A 21,913-nucleotide genomic window follows, 5' to 3' on the forward strand; every position below is an offset into this window, starting at 1 on the left:
CCGCTCTCCTACACATTCAGACAGCGCGCGGATACTCACTGCGCGTTGACACCAAACCGCAATTCGCAATCATGGGTACGGCCCCCCACGAAACACGCAGGCCGTGTCTGGTGCGGCGGCTTTTTTGCCCCGCTCTGTACGGCTTCAATTTGCAGGACCTCTGGCTGACGGACTTGCGCAGCGCCCAAGAACAAGGCGGCGAAGATGTCCCTGCAAGACTTCCTAGGCGACCAGGGTAGGCGCCCTGTGCTCCCCCTCGAGTGCGCAGACGACTGACTGCAGTGTAGCTCTGGGCTCATGGGCTGACGAGATGGAGGACATGCCAATGCCCCGTGAGTAGTACCAGCGTGTTTTCCTGCGCAAACCTCCCGTACTGACAGTGTGCAGGCGCAGGTACTTCCCCCCGCCCGCTTCCTGCGACTCGATTTTGCCCAACTTTTTGCATGCTCACACTGCGCTAGGTGGTGGCGGCGGCGCCAGCTACGGCGGCGGCAGCGATAGGCCCACCTTTGGCTCTGGCGGCGGATTCGGCGCTGGCCGCGTTGAAAGCTTTGGTAGGTCGCCGTTGCCTCGCTTTCGTTGCACGCGCACGCTAATCGTGTCTCACAGCCGACCGCGGCTTTGCTACCCGCGAGGAGCTCCCCCTCCCCTCGAAGCCCCCTTACACTGCCCATCTGGGCAACCTCTCCTTTGATGCCACCGAGGGCGATGTCAACGACTTTTTCAGCGGATGCGAGGTCACCAACGTGCGCATCGTCGAGGACAAGCTCGACCGCAAGCCCAAGGGCTTCGGCTACGTCGAGTTCGGCTCGCTCGATGGCCTGAAGAAGGCGCTCGACCTGTCCGGCTCGCAGTTCCAGGGCCGAAATGTCCGCGTCAGCGTTGCTGAGCCCCGTAAGTAACACGCCGACGTTTGCAACCGCCGTGTCTGACAGCAGTGTAGCCAAGGACCGCCCCGAAGCCAGGGACATCTCCGACTGGTCTCGCAAGGGCCCCCTCCCCGACCTTCCGGGACAGCGCCGCGGCCCCGACCGCGGTTACAGCAGCCGTGGCTTCGACGCTGCATCCGATGCTGGCAGCGACCGCGGCGAGCGCAGGCGCCCGGCATTCGAGAGCGACGGCAAGCAGCGTGACTTTGGTAACTGGGAGCGCAAGGGCCCCCTCTCCCCCTCGACCGAGGCACCGAGAGAAGGCGGCAGGCGCTTCGATGGTCCCCGTGAGCCCCGTCCCGAGCGCGAGGGTGGCTTCCGTGAAAGGCAGTCGCCTGCGTGGGGCGAGGGCCGTCCCGAGGGCGAGCGTGGTCCCCCACGTCGCGAGTTCCAGCCCAGCGAAGGCAGGCCGCAGTTCGAGAGACAGCCTACTGCTGCAGACCAGGACAACCAATGGAGATCCAAGATGCGCGCCGATGCCGCATCCCCGACTGGCACCCCAGACGCCAGCACCCCCTCGTCTCCCGCCCCTCTTGCCAGCCGCCCCAAGCTGAATCTCGCAAAGCGGACCGTTTCCGAGGCCCCGGCTGCTCAGCCAGCAACTCCCTCCGACAAGCCGAACCCCTTCGGTGCCGCCCGTCCCATCGACACAGCTGCCCGTGAGAGGGCGGTGGAGGAGAAGCAGAAGCAGGCCGCACAGCAGAAGAAGGAGGCAGACGACAAGGCCCGCGAGGAGAAGAAGGCCAAGGAGGCCGCCGCTAAAGAAGCTGCATCCGCAAAATCGACCGAGGAACCCAAGGAGGGTGGCGAGGTCCCCAAGGCTGTCGAGAATCCCGAGGCTGAGGCTGAGGACGAGACTGCCAACGGCGAGATTGTCGACGATAAGGAGGTCAAGCCTCAGGAGGTTGTCCAGGCCCCCAAGGACGGAGGATCCTGGAGACGCAAGTCCAGCACACCTGCTGCCCCCGCTGGTACCACAACCGAGACTTTGGAAGACGATGGCTGGAGCACTGTCACCAAGGCGCCCAAGAACGCCCGCACCAACCGTCGTGGAGGCGCTCCTACCCGCGCCATTGCCTCGTAAACCACCATGACCAGCTCATGGTGGTGTATCGGTGGCTTGTTCCTTTTTTGCGTTCCAGGAAAATAGTAACGTCGCGCATTTCACCGGCGTGGCGGAGTCATTCTCGAGGGTTTTGCTATCTGTTCATTCTGAGCAGCTGTGTCTTGTTGACTGTCTTTCAAGCGCACTGTACCTGCCTTGCGTTCAAGCTGGGATGCAAGGCGTTCGTCCGCTTGGTTAGGCTGATGGCTCCCCAGCTGCACCTTCGTCGGTCCATGTCGCTCACGATACCCGAGCATGCCCGTCACCCTGTTCCCTTTCCGTCCTCCAAAAGTTACGGTCTTCCAATCGCAGCAACATCATGTCCGCCCATCTAGGCTCCGAAAATCTTGGACTTGGCATCTTCTCGAATACCGTCCTTCTCCGAACACAACCAAAACACGGGTGCGTCCCATTCCGCTTACGAGGTCAATGTCGTGACGATGATGTACCTTTCCCATAGACGACATGAGTGTTTGGGCATGTATCTATTTGCAGGTTAGATTGACGATTGAGTTCTCCACTTCAAACTTGGACTTTTGTGCATGATCGGGCAGTGTTGCATGCTAACCATCCACTAATGCTCACATGACACCGTATACTGTTTGTTGGCCTGTTCACAGCCACTGCGAGTAGCCTGGAATTTGGACGTTTGGTGATCGCCGTTGACGTAGATCCGCTTCCGCCCCAGTGGCTCTTGCAGGGTGGGTCCCCTGCCTAGCCGCCCCTCATACGTCAGTCTGTCCAACCTCAATATCTTGCTTTGGTGTGCCCGAGTCTACACTTTCCTCGTTCTAGTTGTGTCTCCGTTCGTTTTCTGTCTTTGTTTTGCGAGATTGATCTGTGGTTCGTACTCAGTCTGTTGGTTTCGAGTAATTTACTGTTCATTCCGGCTGCAAGGAAGCCAGGGACAGTTACGACATCACATCATCCAGCAATCCTCCTCTCGAGTTGCGTCCACCTATACAAGCTTCTACGAATCCTGAGCAATGTCGACAAAACCCCAATCACCCGGACCGAATTCCACATCGGCAGCATCAGCAAAACAAGCAAGGTCCCGTAAGGCCTTGAATCCAGACGCAACAGCAACAGGTCGAGCAGGCTCAGCAGGGGGCGTGGTTCTCGAGAAAGCAGCTGCGAAAAAGCCATCGACTCTAGCAAGCACTACAACCCCCAAAGCCGCATCGACTCCATCCATGGACACACCAACCAAGCGCAAACCCCGAAAGCTGAACAAGGAACCGACATCCACGGCAGCAGCAGCAGCAGCAGCAGCAGCACCAAGTCTCTCGAACGAAGCCGCCGAGCTCGAAGCGCTCAAGAATCGTGTCAGAGGACTCGAAGCGAAGGTTGAGGACCTCTATAAATCAACGCCGACCGCGAACGCCGCACCGCGTTCTCCACGCCGAAGAGGCAAAGGACGCAAGAACTCGAGCGCGACAACCACAGCAACTCTCGATAACCTTGGGCAATCCAAGCCAGAACACGAGCCACAAGTCACGGAGCTCGACGACGAAGAAGAGGCGGACGAGGAGCTTGTGCGCATCGAATCCGAGCTCGAAGTCGCGCGCCAGGACCTGGCACACTACCACCCGCAGGCCCGTCCACGAGCGAGAAGGAGGGGATCTGAAGACACAGAGTATGTGGAGGAGATAGCGCGAGATGCGCCGGGCGCGAACGCAGGCAGCGACAGACAGGTCACCCTGAGCGGCAGCTACCGCATCCCGCTCCCGGCCAACCTGAACCCGGAGGACGTGAAGACGATCCAGAGCGGTGTGTCTGCGGCGCAGAACGTCGCTCGCTCGTTCCTCGACCAGCGGCGTGCTAACCAGGCGCTGAAGAATGCGCAGGCCGAAGCTGGGCCCCCGCTGCAGCCAAAGAATAAATCCACTCGTCCAGCGACATCGACGTCGGCGTCGACAAAAACGCCGGAATCAAGCATGGAAGTCGGTACGCAGCTGGAGGGCGGGGCGGGCAAGCAGAGTTGGGGCGAGTGGATTGGCGGGTACAGCATGGCGATTAGTCGGGCGGTCAAGACGATCGAGCATGAGGCGGCTATGGAGGCCAAGACGGAGCGACCGACACAGAGCAGGCGGACGAGCACGCCCAAGGCAGGTGGAACGGGGGGGAAGAAGAAGAAGAGGCCGGCGGCAAAGGCGACGATGAGTGGGGAACAGGTACAGGGTCTGATGAGCTGAGTACCGGAAGAAGGAGGGGGTGGAGGTAGAGGAGAGGAGGAGGAGGAGGAAGAAGAAGAAGAAGAAGAAGAAGAAGCTGGTGTTGAAGACAAGGGGAGAAGACATGTACAGTATGTACTCGTTAGCACATGCATGTACCGGCGTTTTCATTTGGGCTCAGGGGTATCTCGTCACGACTCTGTCTCTACCGCCTCTCATATCTTCCGCCTTGTGTAGGCCCAGTAGGCCTTGGCTGGCAGTTTCCAGTCGGTCTTCCTCAAAGTCGGACTAAACAGGTCGAAATCGGCGTTTTGCAGCCGATCGAGCCAGGACTGGGTACTCACGCTCGGCATGAAGACGCCAAACGCGGCCTCGACGTCGCTCAACTGCTGCTCACTGCCGGCGTTCCTCTGCTGAGAAGTGTACTGATGCTCGCCGTCGTCCTGATGCTCAAACGCGTGGCCCAGGCTCCCTTCGCTTCGGAGCTTGGCCAGCATCTCCCTCGCTGTGATGAGATGATCGTTGGCGCGTGTGGCGACTGCAAAGACGGCGTCTCTCAGGCCCGGTGCGTGCGCCCCAAGGCGAAACACGTCTTCCTCGCGCACGTTGGCTTCGGCCATGACATCGAGCGGCAAAAGCACGGCGCCCTGCGCTGGACCCGACTGGCCTGTGATGTGTGCAGCCGTGCGGGCGGGCTGGGGCTGGGGGAAGGCGATGAGCGGGACGCCGCGTAGAAGGGCGGCGATGCCTGCAGCTTTTCCAATGTGGGAGGCGATGTGGTCTGTTGTCAACGAGGCCTGGGGCAGGGCGGACAGAGTCAGGTACAACAAGGTCGAGTACGTGTTTTCGGCGTAGCTTTCAAGGGAGCTGAGGGTTGGGTAGGGTGGGTTGGCCAGGTACTGCTCGCGCGTGTTGATGACGCGGTGGAACCAGTTCTTGCTCAGGCGCGACTTCCCGTCTGTGCGGCTCTGCAGGTGCTCTGCGGCGTGGGCGAGGAGGATGGCGACGGGCTCTTTGGGGGGGGAGCCAGCCAGTGCTTTGGTGACGGTGTCGCGCCAGAACTGCATGCGCATCATGCCGACGGTGGGTGTGCTGGTGGTGTCGGCCACGCGGGCGACGTCGACGTTGAAGGCGCGAATGGCGAGGTAGGCATCACGGGAGGATTGCGGGACGAAGGATTGGAGGATGTGCGAGGGGGTGTCGTAGGTTCTGTGGGCAAATCAGCTTGGCGATGCGGTGATGCGGTGATGGGGCGATGCGGCGATGCGGTGATGGGGCGATGCGGCGATGCGGTGATGGGGCGATGCGGCGATGCGGTGATGGGGCGATGCGGCGATGCGGTGATGGGGCGATGCGGCGATGCGGTGATGGGGCGATGCGGCGATGCGGTGATGGGGCGATGCGGCGATGCGGTGATGGGGCGATGCGGCAATGCGGTGATGGGGCGATGCGGCGATGCGGCGATGGGGCGATGCGGCGATGCGGTGATGGGGCGATGCGGCGATGCGGTGATGGGGCGATGCGGCGATGCGGTGATGGGGCGATGCGGCAATGCGGTGATGGGGCGATGCGGCGATGCGGTGATGGAGGCTTGCACGTACCGGATGAGATTGGCGCAGTAGGCTCTTGCGCGCTCGACCTCGGCTTGCAAAGGGCGCGGGCCGTCGGCGAAGCATTGCGCGGTTTGTATTCGCCGCCTTTGAGGCGCCGGGTGTGTGTGAGTGCGCCGCAGGGGAGCAGCCCGGAGCGTTGCCGTCTGCATGGGCAGCGAGAGGCAGCGAGATGGAAAGCGTGGAGGAGCGCTTCTTGGAGGTGCAGAGAAGGCGAGCCGACCAGGCAGACGAGAAATGAGCGACGTCCATGGTCGGTGGTCGGTGGTCGGTGGTCCATCACTTTAGCGCGGGACGTGGGGACGTGGGGACGTGAAAGCTGAAAGCAAAGCGCGTCTGCAATGGCGGCGAGACGCGTCGCATGCGCCGACGCCCCCAAAGCCGGCCGCATTGCACCAACAACACCATGGAGGCGCCCCACCCCGACCAACGACCAGCAAAGAAGCGCCGCTTTTTCGCACAAGACTCGTCGCCAGCCCAAGCACGCTCGAAGCCGTCCCATCCACGTCGGCCGTCCGCGCCGTCCCCGCCGTCCCCGCCGTCCCCGCCGTCCCCGCCGTCCCCGCCACACGCACCCTCGAGTCCAACACGCCTACCCGACCAAGGGCAAGACGGCCCCCGTGTACCAGCACGCGATGGCTTCGACGTGGACATGCTGCAGGCCGTCGTGGGAGCGCTGCCCGCCTCCACCCTGCAGAAGCTCAAGGACGTCAGCAGCAGCCATGTGGAGAGAGGTACGAACGCTTGCCCTTGCACCGCCAACTCGTCCACCGTCGACTAAGTCGCTGCACAGCAATCAACCTGTATCTCGACGGCTCATGGGCCTCTGCCTCTGCCTCTGCCTCTGCCTCTGCTCCTGCCTCTGCCTCTGCCCCTGCTCCTGCCCCTGCCCCCGCGCCCGCTCCTACCCCCGCGCCTGCTCCTACCCCCGCCGCCCTCTTCCTACCACGCCCCCACTCCGTCCAGACGACGATAGCGAGCTCACTGCAACGCACCGAGTCCCAAGACTCGCTCGCCTCGCAAGCCTCCGCGCCCTCGACGCCCATGGCCCGCCTGCTGAGAGACACGCCTCCCAAGCGCTACATTGGTTCGTTCGGAGTCGTGGGCTGGGCGACGACGAGCGGCACACGACTGCTCAAGCACAACGACAAGCTCACCGTGGAGCGCTTCAAGAGGCAGCCAAAATCCAAGAAGCGTGTCGTCGCCCTCCAGAAGCAGGACATTGTCGTGCGATTCACAAACGAGCGAGGCCAGGAGGTCGGGAGGCTGGAAAACGAGTCGGCAGCCTGGGTGTCGGCCTTGATCGACCAGAAGGTCTGCTCCTTCGACGGCACCTGCGTATACGCCCCAGACAGGATACGAACGAGCGACACGATATACCTCCAACTGCACGCCCATCTCCTGCGCGCCGCTTTCGATAAGCGCAACTTCACCAACCCGGACGACAACCGAGAGGTTAGCATCTTCGAAGAGAAGGAGACGTCCGACGAGCGCGATCTGAGGATGCGCCAGGTCGGTCTGGTGAAGCTCTTCGACTCCATCAACCTGCACCCCTCACGTCGGAATGAAAACACGGAAAAGCACAAGCGCCAACGTCTTCTGCAGGCAGCAGAGAGCGCCGAGAGCAAGGACGAAAAGCCCAAGCCGAACAACGGGACGCCTGCAAACGGCACGTCTTCGCCACCAGGCGACGAAGCTGAAGAGGGCGCAGAGCTCGAACAGGACCAGCTGGACTCGTTGTACAAGAAAGCGCAGTCGTTCGATTTCAACACACCTACAATGGAGCCTGCGGACACATTCGTCATGCACCTTCGCAAGTACCAGAAGCAGGCCCTACACTGGATGGTCGGAAAAGAAAAGGACGAATCGCTCCAAGCCAAGGACCTCTCCATGCACCCATTGTGGGAAGAGTACCAGTGGCCCGACAAGGACGCTGATGATCAAGACCTGCCCACCGTCCAGGACCAAGCCATGTTCTACGTCAACCCCTACTCTGGCCAACTTTCGCTAGACTTCCCCAGGCAAGAGCAAAACTGTCTCGGCGGCATCCTGGCTGACGAGATGGGGCTCGGCAAGACCATCGAAATGATGAGCTTGATTCACACGCACAGAAACCATCCAGACCAGACCGAACAATCAGCCGCACCCAAAGCGCTTCCTCGCTTGCAAAAGACCAGTGCAGCGGTTGAGCCGGCGCCCTACACCACCCTGGTCATCGCGCCTATGTCCTTGCTTGCACAATGGCACAGCGAAGCGGAGAAGGCGTCGAAAGAAGGTACCATGAAAGCCATGATCTATTACGGATCGGAAAAGGCCGTCAACCTCCAGAAACTCTGCTGTGCATCCAACGCCGCCAACGCTCCCAACCTAATCATCACCAGTTACGGCACAGTTCTGTCTGAATTCAATCAGGTCGCTGCTCAACATGGCAACAGAGGGTCGCACGGTGGTATCTTCTCGCTGGAATACTTCCGCATCATCCTCGATGAAGCGCACTACATCAAAAACAGGCAGTCCAAGACAGCAAAAGCTTGTTACGAGCTCAGCGCGAGGCATCGATGGGTGCTTACGGGTACGCCAATTGTCAATCGACTCGAGGATCTGTTTAGTCTGGTGCGCTTCCTAAAGGTCGAACCCTGGAGCAACTTTTCCTTCTGGAAGACATTCATCACAGTACCCTTTGAAGCAGGCGACTTCATCCGCGCTCTCGACGTGGTGCAAACCGTCCTCGAGCCGCTTGTTTTGCGCCGAACAAAGGACATGAAAACGCCCGACGGTGAGGCTCTGGTACCTCTACCACCAAAGGTCATCGACATCGAGCGCATCATCCTATCACAAGACGAGCGAGATGTGTACGACCACATCTACTTGCGAGCAAAGAGCGTTTTCACACAAAACGCCGAGTCTGGCATGCTGCTGAAGAACTACACCACCATCTTCGCTCAAATCCTCCGTCTCAGGCAATCATGCTGTCACCCCATCCTAACGCGTAAATCTAGCCTCGTCGCCGACGAACTCGAAGGCAACGTGGCGTCTGATCTTGCCAATGGTCTTGCCGACGACATGGATCTCTCCAGTTTGATCGAGCGCTTCACCGCCGATAGCGACCAAGACGTCAACAAATTCGGCGCCCATGTCCTCAAGCAGATTCAAGACGAAGCCGAGGCCGAATGTCCCTTGTGCTTCGAAGAACCTATGGCCGACCAGGCCGTCACTGGCTGCTGGCATTCCGCTTGCAAGGAATGCTTGCTGAACTACATCAACCACCAGCGCGACAAAGGCGAGGTTCCCTGCTGCTTCAACTGCCGTGAACCCATCAACGCGCGTGATGTCTTCGAGGTCGTGCGCCACGACCACGTCGTTGACAAACCAACACACAGTTTTGGTATTGGCGCTCCACCATCGGCTACCCAGACACCGCGCATTAGCTTACGGCGGATTGGCCTCAGCGGCTCTGCGAAAACCCAAGCTCTACTCACCCACCTCAAGAAGAACAGGAAAGAAGATCCCCAGGGGAAAACTGTAGTCTTCTCGCAGTTCACATCTTTCCTCGACCTCATCGAACCTGCACTTGCTCGAGATCACATCCCCTTCCTCCGCTTCGATGGCTCCATGGCGCAAAAAACGCGCGCCGCCGTTCTTGCCGAGTTCACCGCGTCCCCGAGACCCTATGTACTGCTGCTTTCGCTGCGGGCGGGCGGCGTGGGACTGAACTTGACCTGTGCGCGCAATGTGTTCATGATGGATCCGTGGTGGAGTTTTGCGGTCGAAGCGCAGGCTATAGATCGTGTGCATCGCATGGGTCAGGAGGGGAGTGTCAGAGTAGTAAGATTTGTGGTCGAGGGCAGCATTGAGGAGAAGATGCTGAGGATTCAGGAAAGGAAGAAGTTCATGTAGGTTTCTGTGATGGATGGAGTGTGAACAGACGCTAACGTGATGCAGTGCGAGTAGCTTGGGTATGATGAGCGAAGACGAGAAGAGAGTGCAGAGGATTGAAGACATCAAGGAACTGCTCAGCTGAGAAAAGAGTGCAGAGGATGGAAGACATCAAGGAACTGCTCAGCTGAGAAAAGAGTGCAGAGGATGGAAGACATGAAGGAACTGCTCAGCTGAGAAAAGAGTGCAGAGGATAGAAGACATCAAGGAACTGCTCAGCTGAGAAAAGAGTGCAGAGGATGGAAGATATCAAGGAACTGCTCAGCTGAGGCAGCTACATAGAGCATCAAAACATATCTGAGGACTACGAGGGCACGATTCGCATTTTCATCGAAGCATTACGGGCGCGCAAGATGGGTTCCGCATCATTAGCGATCAAGCATTGTTCTTTAGTCATACTTGTTGTATATACAGCACACCCATAGCTAGCGTACTCCAGCCTCGTGCTGCCTGCCATTCCTGGCTCAGCAAAACATGTCAACAATAGTGAAATAGCACGCGGAAGAGTCGCACCAGCGAGCAAGGCCGTGTAGCGACCCCACCGATTACGACATAGCGAAGATACGAGCGTAGCTGAGAGTCACACTACTTCCATCTAATGAAGATACAAGTGTACTACGAGGTACATTCACAAGTCCGTAAATTTTAAAAAAAAAATAAACACCTAAAACCCGTTCATCCTATAGACGGCCTTGATGTAATGAAGATACGAGCATAGTTAAGAGGTACATCTACAAGTCCTTACACTAAAAGATAAACACCTATAACCTGTTGATTCTACCGACTGCTTGAATCTAATAATGATACCAGTGTAGCTAAGAGGTACATTTACAAGTCCACGAATCAAAAGACAAACACCCACGACCCGTCGAACCTGCATCTTCCGATCCGTGCGAATAAGACAATGTTCCCCAAAAGGACAGGACCAGCATACGCACGGCACGATATGGCAAGCTTGCAAACGCCTACCTGTCCAAAAGATGCCTGCGCTGCGACGCATTCGATCAAGTCACTCGACACCGCTTTCGACGCGGACGGAGCGGAAGATGCGGCGGTGTTGGAGAAGGAGTTTGCGTTTGAACTAGGGCATGCATGCATGTCCGGCTTGCGATTGGGCCATCCTCTCGGCTCGGGTGGTATCAAGAGGTTGTGCGAGATATGAGCGCCGTTCTGGAAGTAGGTGATGGGTGAAGACAGATGTCTGGCGTCAGAGACAGGTACTATGCGTTCCACCGTTAATACGTGTGTTGCGCCGTTGGTAGGAGAATTGCGTATCGCTGTGATGAAAACTTGAACGGCATTTGGATCGCGGTAGTAGTAATGGTAGTAACACACACAGCTTCGCTGCACAGCTGTCTGCCTAGACACCAATGTACTCTCTGATATCAGGCAGTGCCGTGCCATCCTTGGGGCCGTTGTATCCTTCACCCGTCGCTGTGCACCCAGGGACGAGCGCGCAGAGCGTAGTGCCCAGACCCTCACGCATCAAGTTGCCACCAACGAGCGTCAGTCCACCCTCGCGAACGTACTTCTGCAGATCGAACGGCGCGCGAACGGTGTCCTCTACCAGATTCAGCAGCGGTGGGATATACTTGGGTGGCTGGCGGTAGATCAAGGATACGTAGCAGTGGGCTTGCACAGACAGAGGGGTGAGTAACATACAGCACGCTCGGATAATAGGAAGAGGGTGAGGTTCCATGGGTTCGGTGGCAGCATCACCATCGAAAAGTATGAGGTTCTATGCTCAATAGGCATACTGATCAACAAGCCATGCGGCTAACGCATCGCGCCCCTCTCGCTTGGCATAGATCCGGGAGTGAAGATGAACGATGTCACCAAGCTCTTTGTTGTTGATTGAGCAGTTGCAGCGGGCTATCGAAGCTATCCAGGGTTATTGAGGTGATGTGGGGTGCAATCTACGGCCCGGGCCTGGGTACACGGTTGCACAAAGCCAGAGTGCAGTTTCTGCGATTGGACTTTACGCCAACCAGCCTCCGAGCCATTGAACAGGAGGCAGTATTCATTTGAGGAGAAAGGTACGTTGCTGCGTGGCTCGCAACCATTTGTCCTCAAAGACACAACCTTCCAGGAGGTCGACAGTACGTCCGATTCCGATTCGTACGTATGTTTCCTCATCCTGCTCGTTTTCGGTCTTCTCGACCAACATAAGGTATGTTACATTTGTGTCCTGCCCAGAGTCCCAAGTTGGCTCAGGTTGTTGCATCAGCACGATTGCTATGCACTCTTTGAAATCTTCACTTGGTATGTGATCCAGATAACCCGTTCCAATACGGCATCCAAACTCCTCGTAGATAGAGATGATGCGTCGCAGATCTGGGTCGTCGAATGGTGGTCGTGTATCACAGCTACTTCGACAGAAGACTCTGGCGTGATACGCTTCGATCCTTAACCTAATGTCTCGTCCCCGGTCCACAGCATCATCGGTGAACTCAAGCCGAAAACCAACTATGCTTGCAATGTAGTTTTGAGCATCTTGTACAGACGATTGGAGCGGACGTTTACACGTAGCGTCCAGGACCCATGCTGGTGGCTGACACAGCATCCTCACGGGTCCCCTCCTGGATGCCCAGGACCAGCTAGGAGCTACAGAGGGTCCGTCACGTAGTTTCGTGCTTTCGCAATACCAGAGGAAACCGTATGGCAGGTGTTCCCACCAAAGTCCTGCAGCGTATTTCATGCCCGTGGCATTGCGAAAAGTCCTTGCTATACCACCAATGGCCGCGAAGACGTCGGTATCAACCGTCAGGTCGAGCCCGGAGTATTGACAGACAATATCGTACCACTGCTTGATTTGGACGGAAGCAGCATCACCTAGGTAGTGCTTTCTCGCAATGCGCTTACCGGTGTCTTTGTCTGAAAAGGATGCAGTTCTTTCCCGTGCAGAACATGTCATGCATTCCCAGAGAACCTCATCTCTCGCATAGTGCAACACCCGTCGAGACAAGAGCCTCTCTTGGAGTACCCACCCTCTTCGACTCAGAGGTGACTGGCGGAATGTGTCCTTCCAAGACAGTCCTGACTGTCGCCACGACTCCTTGTCGTCGATCCGTGCTGTTGGAAACGCTCTCTTGGTAGCAAGGAAGCCTGTTGAACCGTCAGGCGCGTCTAGCGCAGATATGGTCAGGTGCGCGTTCCTGTAGTAGTGGCCCATCTTTGCAGCTTCTGCTCGCCAGTCTTCTTGGCTATCTTGAATGATGCATAGTGCATCGATCCAAAGATGTTTAATGTTGAGTTTGCGCGTGACTTCAATTGCGTCTCGAAATGTCCGAGGTAGACTGGGAGGATCAATGTGTATCTCGAACAGCCTAAGGTTACCAACCGTGGTTATCAGCCCTGGGGAGCTGCCCCAGCAATGGCTCAGAGCTGCGTACGTCTCCCCAGGTGGAAGTGAGTTCCAGTAGGTAAGACGTAATTTGTCCGTAACCTCGATCAGTCTCCTTGGGACGATGAGGTCTTTTGGCTTTTGGCAAGCATCGTGTTTTGCAACACAGTCAGCGAGCCAATTGGAGATCAAGCTGTACGTCTCTTCTGCATCTGGGCGCGTTTGGACTCGCCGAAAGTCGTGACCTGCTAGGGGTTTCAGCAGGGAGCTGTCTGTGACGCCCAGAACCTAACACTGACCTGGCCCAACGACCTCGAATCTCTGGATAGCATCATTGAAGCCTTTGACAGACACCGAGTCGCTGTGAAGCCTGGCAATGCGCAGTTTTTCGCACCTGCCGACGTCTCTCGGCGATTGCTTGCAGAACGTGTGGAACAGCAAGCGACAGATCTGGCAGCCCTTTGCTGCTGAGATCTTCAGGCTTATCTGGGTATGGTGGTCAATCCAGTTGTGCGTATTGGCGCCGACTGTTCTTCGACAGCGCCCGCAGAGTGCGTCGAAAGTCGACATGGCACACCGTGCTGTTCATGCTGGACGCTGTGCCGAGTGCTTTGTATTTGCCGATGCACGCCTGGAGAAACAAGAGCGTTGGATTGTTGGATTGGCGTGGTGGTTAGTTCGAGGTGCAAGCGTACCTGACGCTAGCGCGGCTGTGACGTGATGTTCTGACTGTGCCCCGCGTCCCACCGCGGCTCGGGGTAAAGTAAAGAAGTGTAAAGAAGAGTGAAGAAGTGCAAGGAAGTGTAGAGAAGTTGGTCTGCTCCCATCGCAGCCCCCCCTGCCCTACACAACTCACCATGGCCTCCGCGACAGCCTCCGATGGCCAGACGTCGTCGCAGCCAACACCAAAAGGCCTGACCACGTCGGCCAGCACGCAGTTCCCCACCGTCAACATTGGCACGCGCAACTCGGCACTGGCGCTCATCCAGGCCAACGCGGTCAAGCAAGCGCTGAAAGATGCCAACCCAGGCCGCACGTACGAGATCTGCCCTGTCATGGTGCAGGGCGACAAAGACAAGATCACCCCGCTGCAGCAACTGAGCCAAGGCGAGAACGCAAAGAGCCTGTGGACCGGCGAGCTCGAGAGCATGCTGGAGAAGGGAGACCTGGACATCATCGTCCACTGCCTGAAGGGTACCCGAGCCCGTCCTTGGTCCACGCGCACTGCTGATCAGCACAGACATGCCCACCCATCTGCCCGACAACCTCCTCCTCGGCGCCATCCTCGAGCGCGAGGACCCCAGCGACGCCCTCATCATCTCGCCGCGCCTTCCCAAGGAGACCACACTCGCCACACTGCCCCAGGGCGCCACCATTGGCACGTCTTCGGTCCGCCGCGCTGCTCAGCTACGCAAGCTCTACCCGCACCTGAAGTTTGCCGATCTGCGAGGCAACGTCGGGACAAGGCTAGGCAAGCTGGACGCCGAGGACTCGCAGTACTCTGCCATCATCCTCGCAACTGCCGGCCTGAACAGGATAGGTTTCTCGAATCGGATCAGCCAGAGACTCAGCAGCAGCACCGGCGGCATGCTGCACGCCGTCGGTCAAGGCGCCCTAGGCATTGAGATCAGGAGGAACGACAATGTCATGAAGGACATGCTCAGCAAAATACGATGCGAGCGCACCACGCGGGCTTGTGGCGCCGAGCGCGCACTCCTGCGCACCCTCGAGGGAGGATGCAGTGTGCCAATCGGCGTCGAGACAACATGGCGCGGCGGGAAAGGTCTGGCGGTCGGCGCTCAGCCTGCGAAGGACTACGACAAGCACGGTGCTGCTCTGGAGGTTTCAGAGCCCCATCTCGACGACCAGGAGCTGGTGCTGAAGACAATGGTTGTTAGTGTGGACGGCACCGAGTTCGTTGAGCACGAGGCAACACGCAAGGTCCGGTCCGCAGAGGAAGCCGATGAGTTTGGGCAGGAAGTGGCAAGAATCTTGATCGAGAAGGGCGCAGGTAAGATCCTGGAAAAGATCAAAGTCGAGAAGCAGTGGGGTGCAAAGAAGCAATTGGAGGCCATGGGCGTCGCCCCAGGCACAGCATAGATGAGTCGACAGCAACTCACGAATGCACAAGCCACATTGTGCCTATGACGCGAAGCACAGGCTGGAGACTTACGACTCATCAAGCACATAGGCAGCACTTACAGGAATAACTGGGTTCACGCGACACATTGTCAAATTGACTTCATCGAACAGCACATTCGTACAGCTCTGCTGTGCCTAGGGTGAAGGAAAGACGGACTGACCGTCGAGATGTTCAGTGTATTGTGTATGGACAGCCAACAAACTTCAAAGATGTATACTTCAATTCTGAACACCTCGTAATATCCACATATGCGTCATCTATCCAGGCAAAGGCCAGCCTGCATTACTACTCGACCTTTTCCACGTCTCGAACCCGCTCTTTACACTTCCCGGTCTTGTCACCGGCGGGGTAATCGTCCACTCCTTCCGCTCTGGCTCCCCACCCATGACTGTCGTTGTGCTCTCCAGCAGACTCGCACCTAGTGGCGGCATCCGAAGACTAGGCACACTCGCACGCCGACTCCTCGGCCAGGGGGATAGCGGCGTGTCCCCGCCGTCTCTCAAGAAGGATATACTGCGCCCAAACTCGCGTATCCTTGCTGGTGCAGTCGATACCACGAGGGATGCGAGGAAGGGTAGGTTGGCGAATATGATGAGGAGTGTGGGCTCCGTGATGTAGAAGAAGAGGTATGTACGTGAATCCGGTGCCGTGAGGACCAAGCATCGTGCAAAGATGCCGAAAACGAGGGTCAGGGTGCCGGTCGCTGTGAGGATGGCAAGGAGAAAGCGACGCGGTGTTGGAATGAATGGTGTGGGGAGGATAAGGACAAGGAAAGTGGTCAGAGTGCTGAGTGTCAGTGAGACAATGGTGTGGTTGTGGTAGGTTAGACAATGTGGATTGTCTTCCATGTGTGCTGGTTGGCACCAGGACAGTAGTGAAATTTGGATGATCAGGAAAGAGATAACGCAAATGGCTGAGACGATCTGCACATAGCGTCTTCGAAGAATGCTGAACGCGACTGGACTAGATAAGTCAGTGAGAGAACTACTGCGGTCTAACAGCAATCAGCCTACAAGATTCGCCAGTACAATATCAGAAGACACACTTTGACAAAGCATGTTATGACCAACTGAAGTTCCTCGAGTACGTATCGATGTGTTCGCTGCTGTTGTGTAGATGAGTTGGAGACCAGGTTGGTGAGGACGATGAAAGCAGTAAATGGCAGAAGGAGGGACACCATGATCCAATCATCAGCCTGCAAGTCTGCAAAAGACTTGAGCATGATACGTCGAAAGATCAGTCTTGCGAAAATGATTGAGATGGCCAGTGCATAGAACGCCCACGACTGAATAGCGAGCGAGTGGGTGTCCATGATGGGCCCAAGAAAGAAAACGAATGGCCGACAAAAGAATAGCAACGATGGGAAAGAAAGCCTGGTAGTAATACTAAGATCGAGAAGTAGCAGGCATGGTGAATCAACGTAAGTATAGAAGGAAGCTAAAAGGTTTTGACGAGAATAGAAAAGCAACTACGGGTAGTCACTGTGTTCATCCACCTCCCGAGCACGTTCTGTGTTACTCTGGCATATCGATACCGTCTCCCCCGTGTCTCAGACAAGCAAAGACATCACCCATGCCGCTCGATCCTGCACTAGAGACGCAGGGTGATCACTTCGCAGGCTGCTTTGTGGCGGCCATCTGCAGGTTGTCCCGAAGGGGGGTCACGCTATCCTCTGTTGTCCGAGAGGCTGTGACGGCAAGGTCAATCATCCGCAGCGAGCTAGATATCTGCTTTTCTGCCTAGAAGTGCTGGCGAGTTAGATGGATTGCGGGAGAGAAAGCTGCGCTGCGCTGCGCTGCAGGTCGTGCCTGGACTCTGGAACGGTAGGTGAGGCCAAGGTGCAGAGACCTGAACCCCTAACAAATCATAGCCCTTCTTCCATCATCACGACAACGATCCCGGTAAAAGGTGGTATTGGACGCCCCACTTGACGTGGCCCTGTTCCTGCTCTGATCGACAATGCGGATGTAGGCGATGACAGGGGTCGACGTCTCGCTTTTGTTCTCAGCTTCTTCTGCATACATCATGACCACGCGTAGCCGCCTTCGCGGTGGGGTGTTTCGATAGATCAGCATGCACGCAGCTTTCAAGCATGCTTGATTCACTACTGGTGAGGGCGAGTTGACTTTCGACAAGAGATGGAATCGCGGGGACAACGGTATCCTGTCTCGAACGATGGTGTGCCAAAAAGCAAAAGTGACGGCCGCTCAAACTCTGGTCCGCGGCACTGGAAGCGCAGACCTGCATACGAACTTAACGACATACCGGTACTGGAAAGAGAAAGCAAAATCGACGACTCAAAAAGCAGCTCTTGTCCGAGGAACTTGATTTGCTGTTGAAAAATTGTGCGATTCGTAACCACTCCTATGGGACAGCTCGCTCCATGACGCTACGGCCCGGCCCCACGAGACAACAACTTTCCGGTGTCTATCTTCTTGTCGTATCCACGGAGCGCTGTTTGTCCGGATCGAGCTGAGTCACTTTGGTCACTAGGGCCATCCCACGCGCCATGTGGGTTATCGTCGCACAGCATCTGCTTCGAGCCCTGCAGGGTCAAGTCCAAGGATGTATTTCACACCAGGTAGTGTGGTCAGCAACAGAATTGGATCAAAGAGGTGAAATTATAGGTCTCATGTGACTGAGCCATCTTGAGTCACGTCAGGGCAACAAGTCACAACTGACACTCAGAACGTGCCGCAAGGCTACAGTCTCAATACTTACAAGTAAGAACTGCTCAGTTCAACAAACTGGTACTGTACACAGACCCCTGCATCTGCAGCGAACATCGCTTTTCCTTCTACAAGTTAGGCCTCTACTGCAAGCCTGCGATCTCGAGCACCGTACAGGACGCGCGAACCTCTACTGTCCATTGGATAAATCAACGCGAACCAATATCCCGCGGGGTTTTCAGTAGACTGGTCGTGATTTTGCAGTACCAATGCAGCATGCAAGATCGATGAGGAACACATGTACCCGATCATACAGCCTCATTTTTTACGCAAAGCCCTGATCGGCACGACACAATAATGTACTGCACCCGTAACCCTTCGCTGGGACACTGCCACATCGGGATCCCGAGCCGCCAATGAATCGTAGCCATCAGCCGAAGTTTTTGCGTTGTATTGGATAGACAATTGACCATGGTCGATCATGAAAAGACCCATGGACACAAAATATATCCAATCGTAGTCGAACCAGCCAGTAATTGAGCCGTCGCCCACGACTATGAACCTCAAGAGATACCAGCACGCACCCAAAGGAAATTGCCTGTGACCCGTCATGCCGTTTCCAAAGTAAAATTGGATCCCGACAACCAAATCCAAAGCAGTGAACCCAAATTCCTCGCCCGTACCTGCAGCGGATTCCGCAATCTGTCTGCGACGCACTGCACACGCGCAAATCCACACCTGCCTATTCGAGCCTCACGTCCACACGGCCAGTTTCAGCACACCAGCCTGTCTTTCCTTGATCAATAGCAGATACACATATCGATGCAGCTGTCGTGAAACCAACCAGGAGACTCCGCAACGAGGCCTAGGAGAGACAGGGCAGTGGCCTCGCACTCCGAACCCCTACGCGATATCGAATGAGACTGCCCTACATACGCAGCGCTCGGTTAGCTGGGATCAGCTCCATTCAGGCGGTCTGAAGCGTTGGGAGAAGTGATGGGTGACGCAATGTGGTTCCATGAAACTGGAATTTGAGAGCGGGTAAGATGTGCTACGCATGAAGATCCGTCTACGGCATGTTGATAGCTGCCAAGCGCGGGCCACTTTGAGGTAAGTCTGCAGCTGGTTCTGATGATCTGATCATGCATGGACTCTAAGACAAATCTGTTTATCCCAGATCCTGGCTGTTGGTGCAGTATTGCCTCAGTGCATCTTCAGTGATAGGTGCTAGCTCGGCCTTTGGATGCGCAGTATGCTCAACACAAGATCGAGTGTAGAGGGCAGTACAACCGCCCGATGCAGACAGTGGTAAAGACGACAAAAGTATTGGGTTTATGAGATGTGTTAGATGAGAGCATAGGTAAGAGAGCGCGAAGACAGAAATCATCAACAAAAGAAGCAACAAGACTGGAGCAATTGGAAGAATAGGTTTGATTAAGATAAAAAGTCATCACGGCAAAGAAAGTATGTCCCCTCCATGCCTTCGATCTTGTGCCGGTTGATGGCACTAGACTAGAGACACAGAGGCATCACCACCCGATTTGAAGAAGGTAGGTGATGATGGTGTTTACTCTCGCTTCTATGTCCACACTGACTCAACGTGGTAATAACGCAACGGCCAGCTCTAGCTAATGTAGAAGCGGATGCAATCAAAGAACCGAAGACCAAAGTCAACAGTCTTTGATAGCCCATACCCATCTGCAACACCTGCCACTCAGGGCGAGCAACAAGAGCCACAAGAAGAGCGTAACCCCCAGATGTTATGTATTTGGACAATACACCCCCAGAGGCACTGAGACCCTCGGAACCGCGATTCGATGTGTCGTGTCAAGATCGGAGAACCATCGAGACGAAGAGGCATCTACCAATTGCTGCACACAGGGAGGCTGGGACCTGCTTCATGACCACCGGAGTCGTCAAACTGCCGGAGTGGTCTCGTCCCTGCGATGTTTCAAAGTTTCTGGACTTATGGCGATGAATGAAGTGCGGTCACCTGCCGATCTTCGAAGGTGAAACCATGAATTCGAAAGCACCAAGATCGGAGAGAAGGAGACAGAGACTGGCGCTGCCCGACATAACGTTCAGCATGATGCGAGTCTTGGTCTCCTGCTGGACGAACGGTTTTACCCTGCCAGCCATCGATCAAAAATCGCATGTCTCGTTGCGCGCTAACTCAGCGGCAGTGAGATTAATTAGCCACGAATGGCCCGCAACACTTTCGTGTTTGCGGAGGCGTCCGTGCATACCTATCAGTAAAACATGCCAGGGACCTTGCGGCCTGTCAGAGCCGCCCAAAGGCAAGCTCAATGTCTGTTGGCTTCTTCCACCGCGATTGGGTTCCGAGACCTGCCAGAAGCTCTTGCTTTCGCTCGAGGTCCGACCTCTCATGACTCCTCACCCGGTATCGGGAGCTGCCCCCTACTTGATAGGTCCACTCCAGGATGGATAAAATCCCTGCTGCCAATGGCAGGATGGGAAGATATGACGTTGTAAATAGCCCTCCTGCTGATGAGCAGAAGGAACTGTATGACCAGAGAAAGGTCGAAGGGCATATATGCCACGTAAAAACGTGACGCCACAAAATGCAAGGCCTTAACCAAGACTGTAGAAGCAGACTCCTCGCCGACCACCTCGTTGTTCGCGTTGTTCGTGTGCACCTGTTACGCTGTCGTGTAGTGTTTGCCTTGACCTGGACGCCCTGATATGCGGTTACGTCGGAGTTGGCGTGTTGGCACGACAGCTGGTCGCATCATGTTCGCTCGGGGATGTAAAGTCGGCTCGTCGTGCTCTGGTAAAGAACATTTTCTGGGGTCGCTGATAGCGGACGCCCTGTTCTGTAATATAGTGGCTCGTCTGACTGCTGAGATGGTCTCCCAACCCCTGCCCGCAGTGACGTATAACATGTCGACAAGCGTTACTCAATCGATTGATCTTTGCTGTCCAACTGGGGTAAAACGGGCGTCGGGATCCTGATGCTAGTTGACCTTCGCCATGTATGGGCCATCCCCCACAGGGGCATTCCCTGAGTTGCGAGACAAAACTCGACGTAAAATGCAAGACATAGCTTGACGAAAACGCAAGAGGCTCGAAGGCATTGCAAAACATGCGAGGAGCGACCTCGACTTCAATGGTAGCGAACCTCGTACCGAGTGCCTACTCCGGACTCAGCCTTACACGAGGCCTGACCTCAGGCACTGGCTCCTGTGGGGCCTGAACGTGCTTGACTTCGAGAACAGCCTCCTGATAGAGTGCTCGCCTCTCATCGCTGGCTTCCTCTGAAGACTCAACGGACATAGGAAGCTCCAATCAAGGATGCCAACGTCTGCGAGCACCTGGCCCGACTTGAACCAACCTCTGTCTTTCAGAGCTGCTGGTTGCGGGACGTCTCCCGACTTCTTGCAGGCACGTAGCCATGCTGGGTCTACCGTGATGAACAATACAAGAGAATTTTGGCTCATGCATCCATAGTCAGACTGGAGACTTCCACGTCGATGACTTGGCAGTGCTGTTTGCACTCCTCGTCCGTGGTTGAATTCGATGTTGGCTTGCACCTATCAGTGCTGGTGGCCAGACCGGCAGACAGCGCTGTGCCCAAGGAGGACCAAGACTCGTTTGAGACCACGTCTCTGGTCCATGACCCGCGGTCCGTGTGTCTGAGCGGTGTAGGGCTGTGGTATAAGGGAGTGTAGAAGCAGAGAGGAAAAGTTAAAACGATGGATAACGAAGTGGAGGAGAGGTCTGCACTAGCGCACAGCAGACGTAAAAGGTGTGGAGGAAAGCGAAGGAGAGACGTGGCCTCCAAGGGCAAAAGCACACCGGTGAGGCGCGGTGAGGTGCTGAATAGGAAACGCACGGGAGACGCGGGCTTTATAAAGCAAGAGTGGAGACGCGCGTGAAGAGGAGGTTGGGCGTTGCAAATTTAACGACGAGAGTCGGCTAAGGCGTCTTAGCGCGGTGGGCCCAGGCGCGTGCGTCATTGATCGTGAACACCATCGTTCGCGGTC

The 21,913-nt window shown here is 56.3% G+C and overlaps 8 protein-coding genes across 8 annotated transcripts, besides 7 other annotated features; 4 read left to right on the forward strand and 4 right to left on the reverse strand.

Moving 5' to 3' along the window:
• Positions 1-71: 71 nt before the first annotated feature.
• On the forward strand, positions 72-2,013 carry EKO05_0005294 (Eukaryotic translation initiation factor 4B; the record flags this gene model as incomplete). The annotated part of the gene is made up of 7 exons (XM_059636571.1): positions 72-75; positions 182-235; positions 288-332; positions 388-393; positions 462-554; positions 610-894; positions 944-2,013. The coding sequence occupies 7 exons, from the start codon at positions 72-74 to the stop codon at positions 2,011-2,013; spliced, it is 1,557 nt and encodes a 518-aa protein (XP_059492554.1).
• Positions 461-497: a tandem repeat.
• Positions 1,604-1,646: a tandem repeat.
• Positions 2,014-3,020: 1,007 nt separating the features above from the next.
• EKO05_0005295 (uncharacterized protein) lies at positions 3,021-4,229 on the forward strand (the record flags this gene model as incomplete). The annotated part of the gene is made up of 1 exon (XM_038945961.1): positions 3,021-4,229. The coding sequence occupies one exon, from the start codon at positions 3,021-3,023 to the stop codon at positions 4,227-4,229; it is 1,209 nt and encodes a 402-aa protein (XP_038798313.1).
• Positions 3,285-3,311: a tandem repeat.
• Positions 4,230-4,277: 48 nt separating the features above from the next.
• Positions 4,278-4,305: a tandem repeat.
• Positions 4,306-4,423: 118 nt separating this feature from the next.
• EKO05_0005296 (uncharacterized protein) lies at positions 4,424-5,970 on the reverse strand (the record flags this gene model as incomplete). Its single annotated transcript, XM_038940094.1, has 2 exons — positions 4,424-5,417; positions 5,810-5,970. 2 exons carry the CDS (start codon positions 5,968-5,970, stop codon positions 4,424-4,426), a joined length of 1,155 nt encoding a protein of 384 aa, XP_038798314.1.
• Positions 5,971-6,070: 100 nt separating this feature from the next.
• Positions 6,071-6,095: a tandem repeat.
• Positions 6,096-6,224: 129 nt separating this feature from the next.
• Positions 6,225-9,839, forward strand: EKO05_0005297 (DNA helicase rad5; the record flags this gene model as incomplete). The annotated part of the gene is made up of 3 exons (XM_038939974.1): positions 6,225-6,552; positions 6,612-9,711; positions 9,761-9,839. 3 exons carry the CDS (start codon positions 6,225-6,227, stop codon positions 9,837-9,839), a joined length of 3,507 nt encoding a protein of 1,168 aa, XP_038798315.1.
• Positions 6,329-6,385: a tandem repeat.
• Positions 6,641-6,709: a tandem repeat.
• A 1,275-nt stretch (positions 9,840-11,114) lies between the features above and the next one.
• Positions 11,115-11,414, reverse strand: EKO05_0005298 (uncharacterized protein; the record flags this gene model as incomplete). Its single annotated transcript, XM_038945962.2, has 1 exon — positions 11,115-11,414. One exon carries the CDS (start codon positions 11,412-11,414, stop codon positions 11,115-11,117), a length of 300 nt encoding a protein of 99 aa, XP_038798316.2.
• A 360-nt stretch (positions 11,415-11,774) lies between these two features.
• On the reverse strand, positions 11,775-13,667 carry EKO05_0005299 (uncharacterized protein; the record flags this gene model as incomplete). The annotated part of the gene is made up of 2 exons (XM_038940060.1): positions 11,775-13,342; positions 13,397-13,667. The coding sequence occupies 2 exons, from the start codon at positions 13,665-13,667 to the stop codon at positions 11,775-11,777; spliced, it is 1,839 nt and encodes a 612-aa protein (XP_038798317.1).
• A 287-nt stretch (positions 13,668-13,954) lies between these two features.
• Positions 13,955-15,197, forward strand: EKO05_0005300 (Hydroxymethylbilane synthase; the record flags this gene model as incomplete). Its single annotated transcript, XM_038940209.1, has 2 exons — positions 13,955-14,291; positions 14,338-15,197. The coding sequence occupies 2 exons, from the start codon at positions 13,955-13,957 to the stop codon at positions 15,195-15,197; spliced, it is 1,197 nt and encodes a 398-aa protein (XP_038798318.1).
• Positions 15,198-15,497: 300 nt separating this feature from the next.
• EKO05_0005301 (uncharacterized protein) lies at positions 15,498-16,552 on the reverse strand (the record flags this gene model as incomplete). The annotated part of the gene is made up of 2 exons (XM_038940054.1): positions 15,498-16,203; positions 16,254-16,552. The coding sequence occupies 2 exons, from the start codon at positions 16,550-16,552 to the stop codon at positions 15,498-15,500; spliced, it is 1,005 nt and encodes a 334-aa protein (XP_038798319.1).
• Positions 16,553-21,913: the final 5,361 nt, after the last annotated feature.

This window comes from Ascochyta rabiei, chromosome 8 (genome assembly GCF_004011695.2).
Source record: "Ascochyta rabiei chromosome 8, complete sequence".
Lineage (NCBI taxonomy): Eukaryota > Fungi > Ascomycota > Dothideomycetes > Pleosporales > Didymellaceae > Ascochyta > Ascochyta rabiei.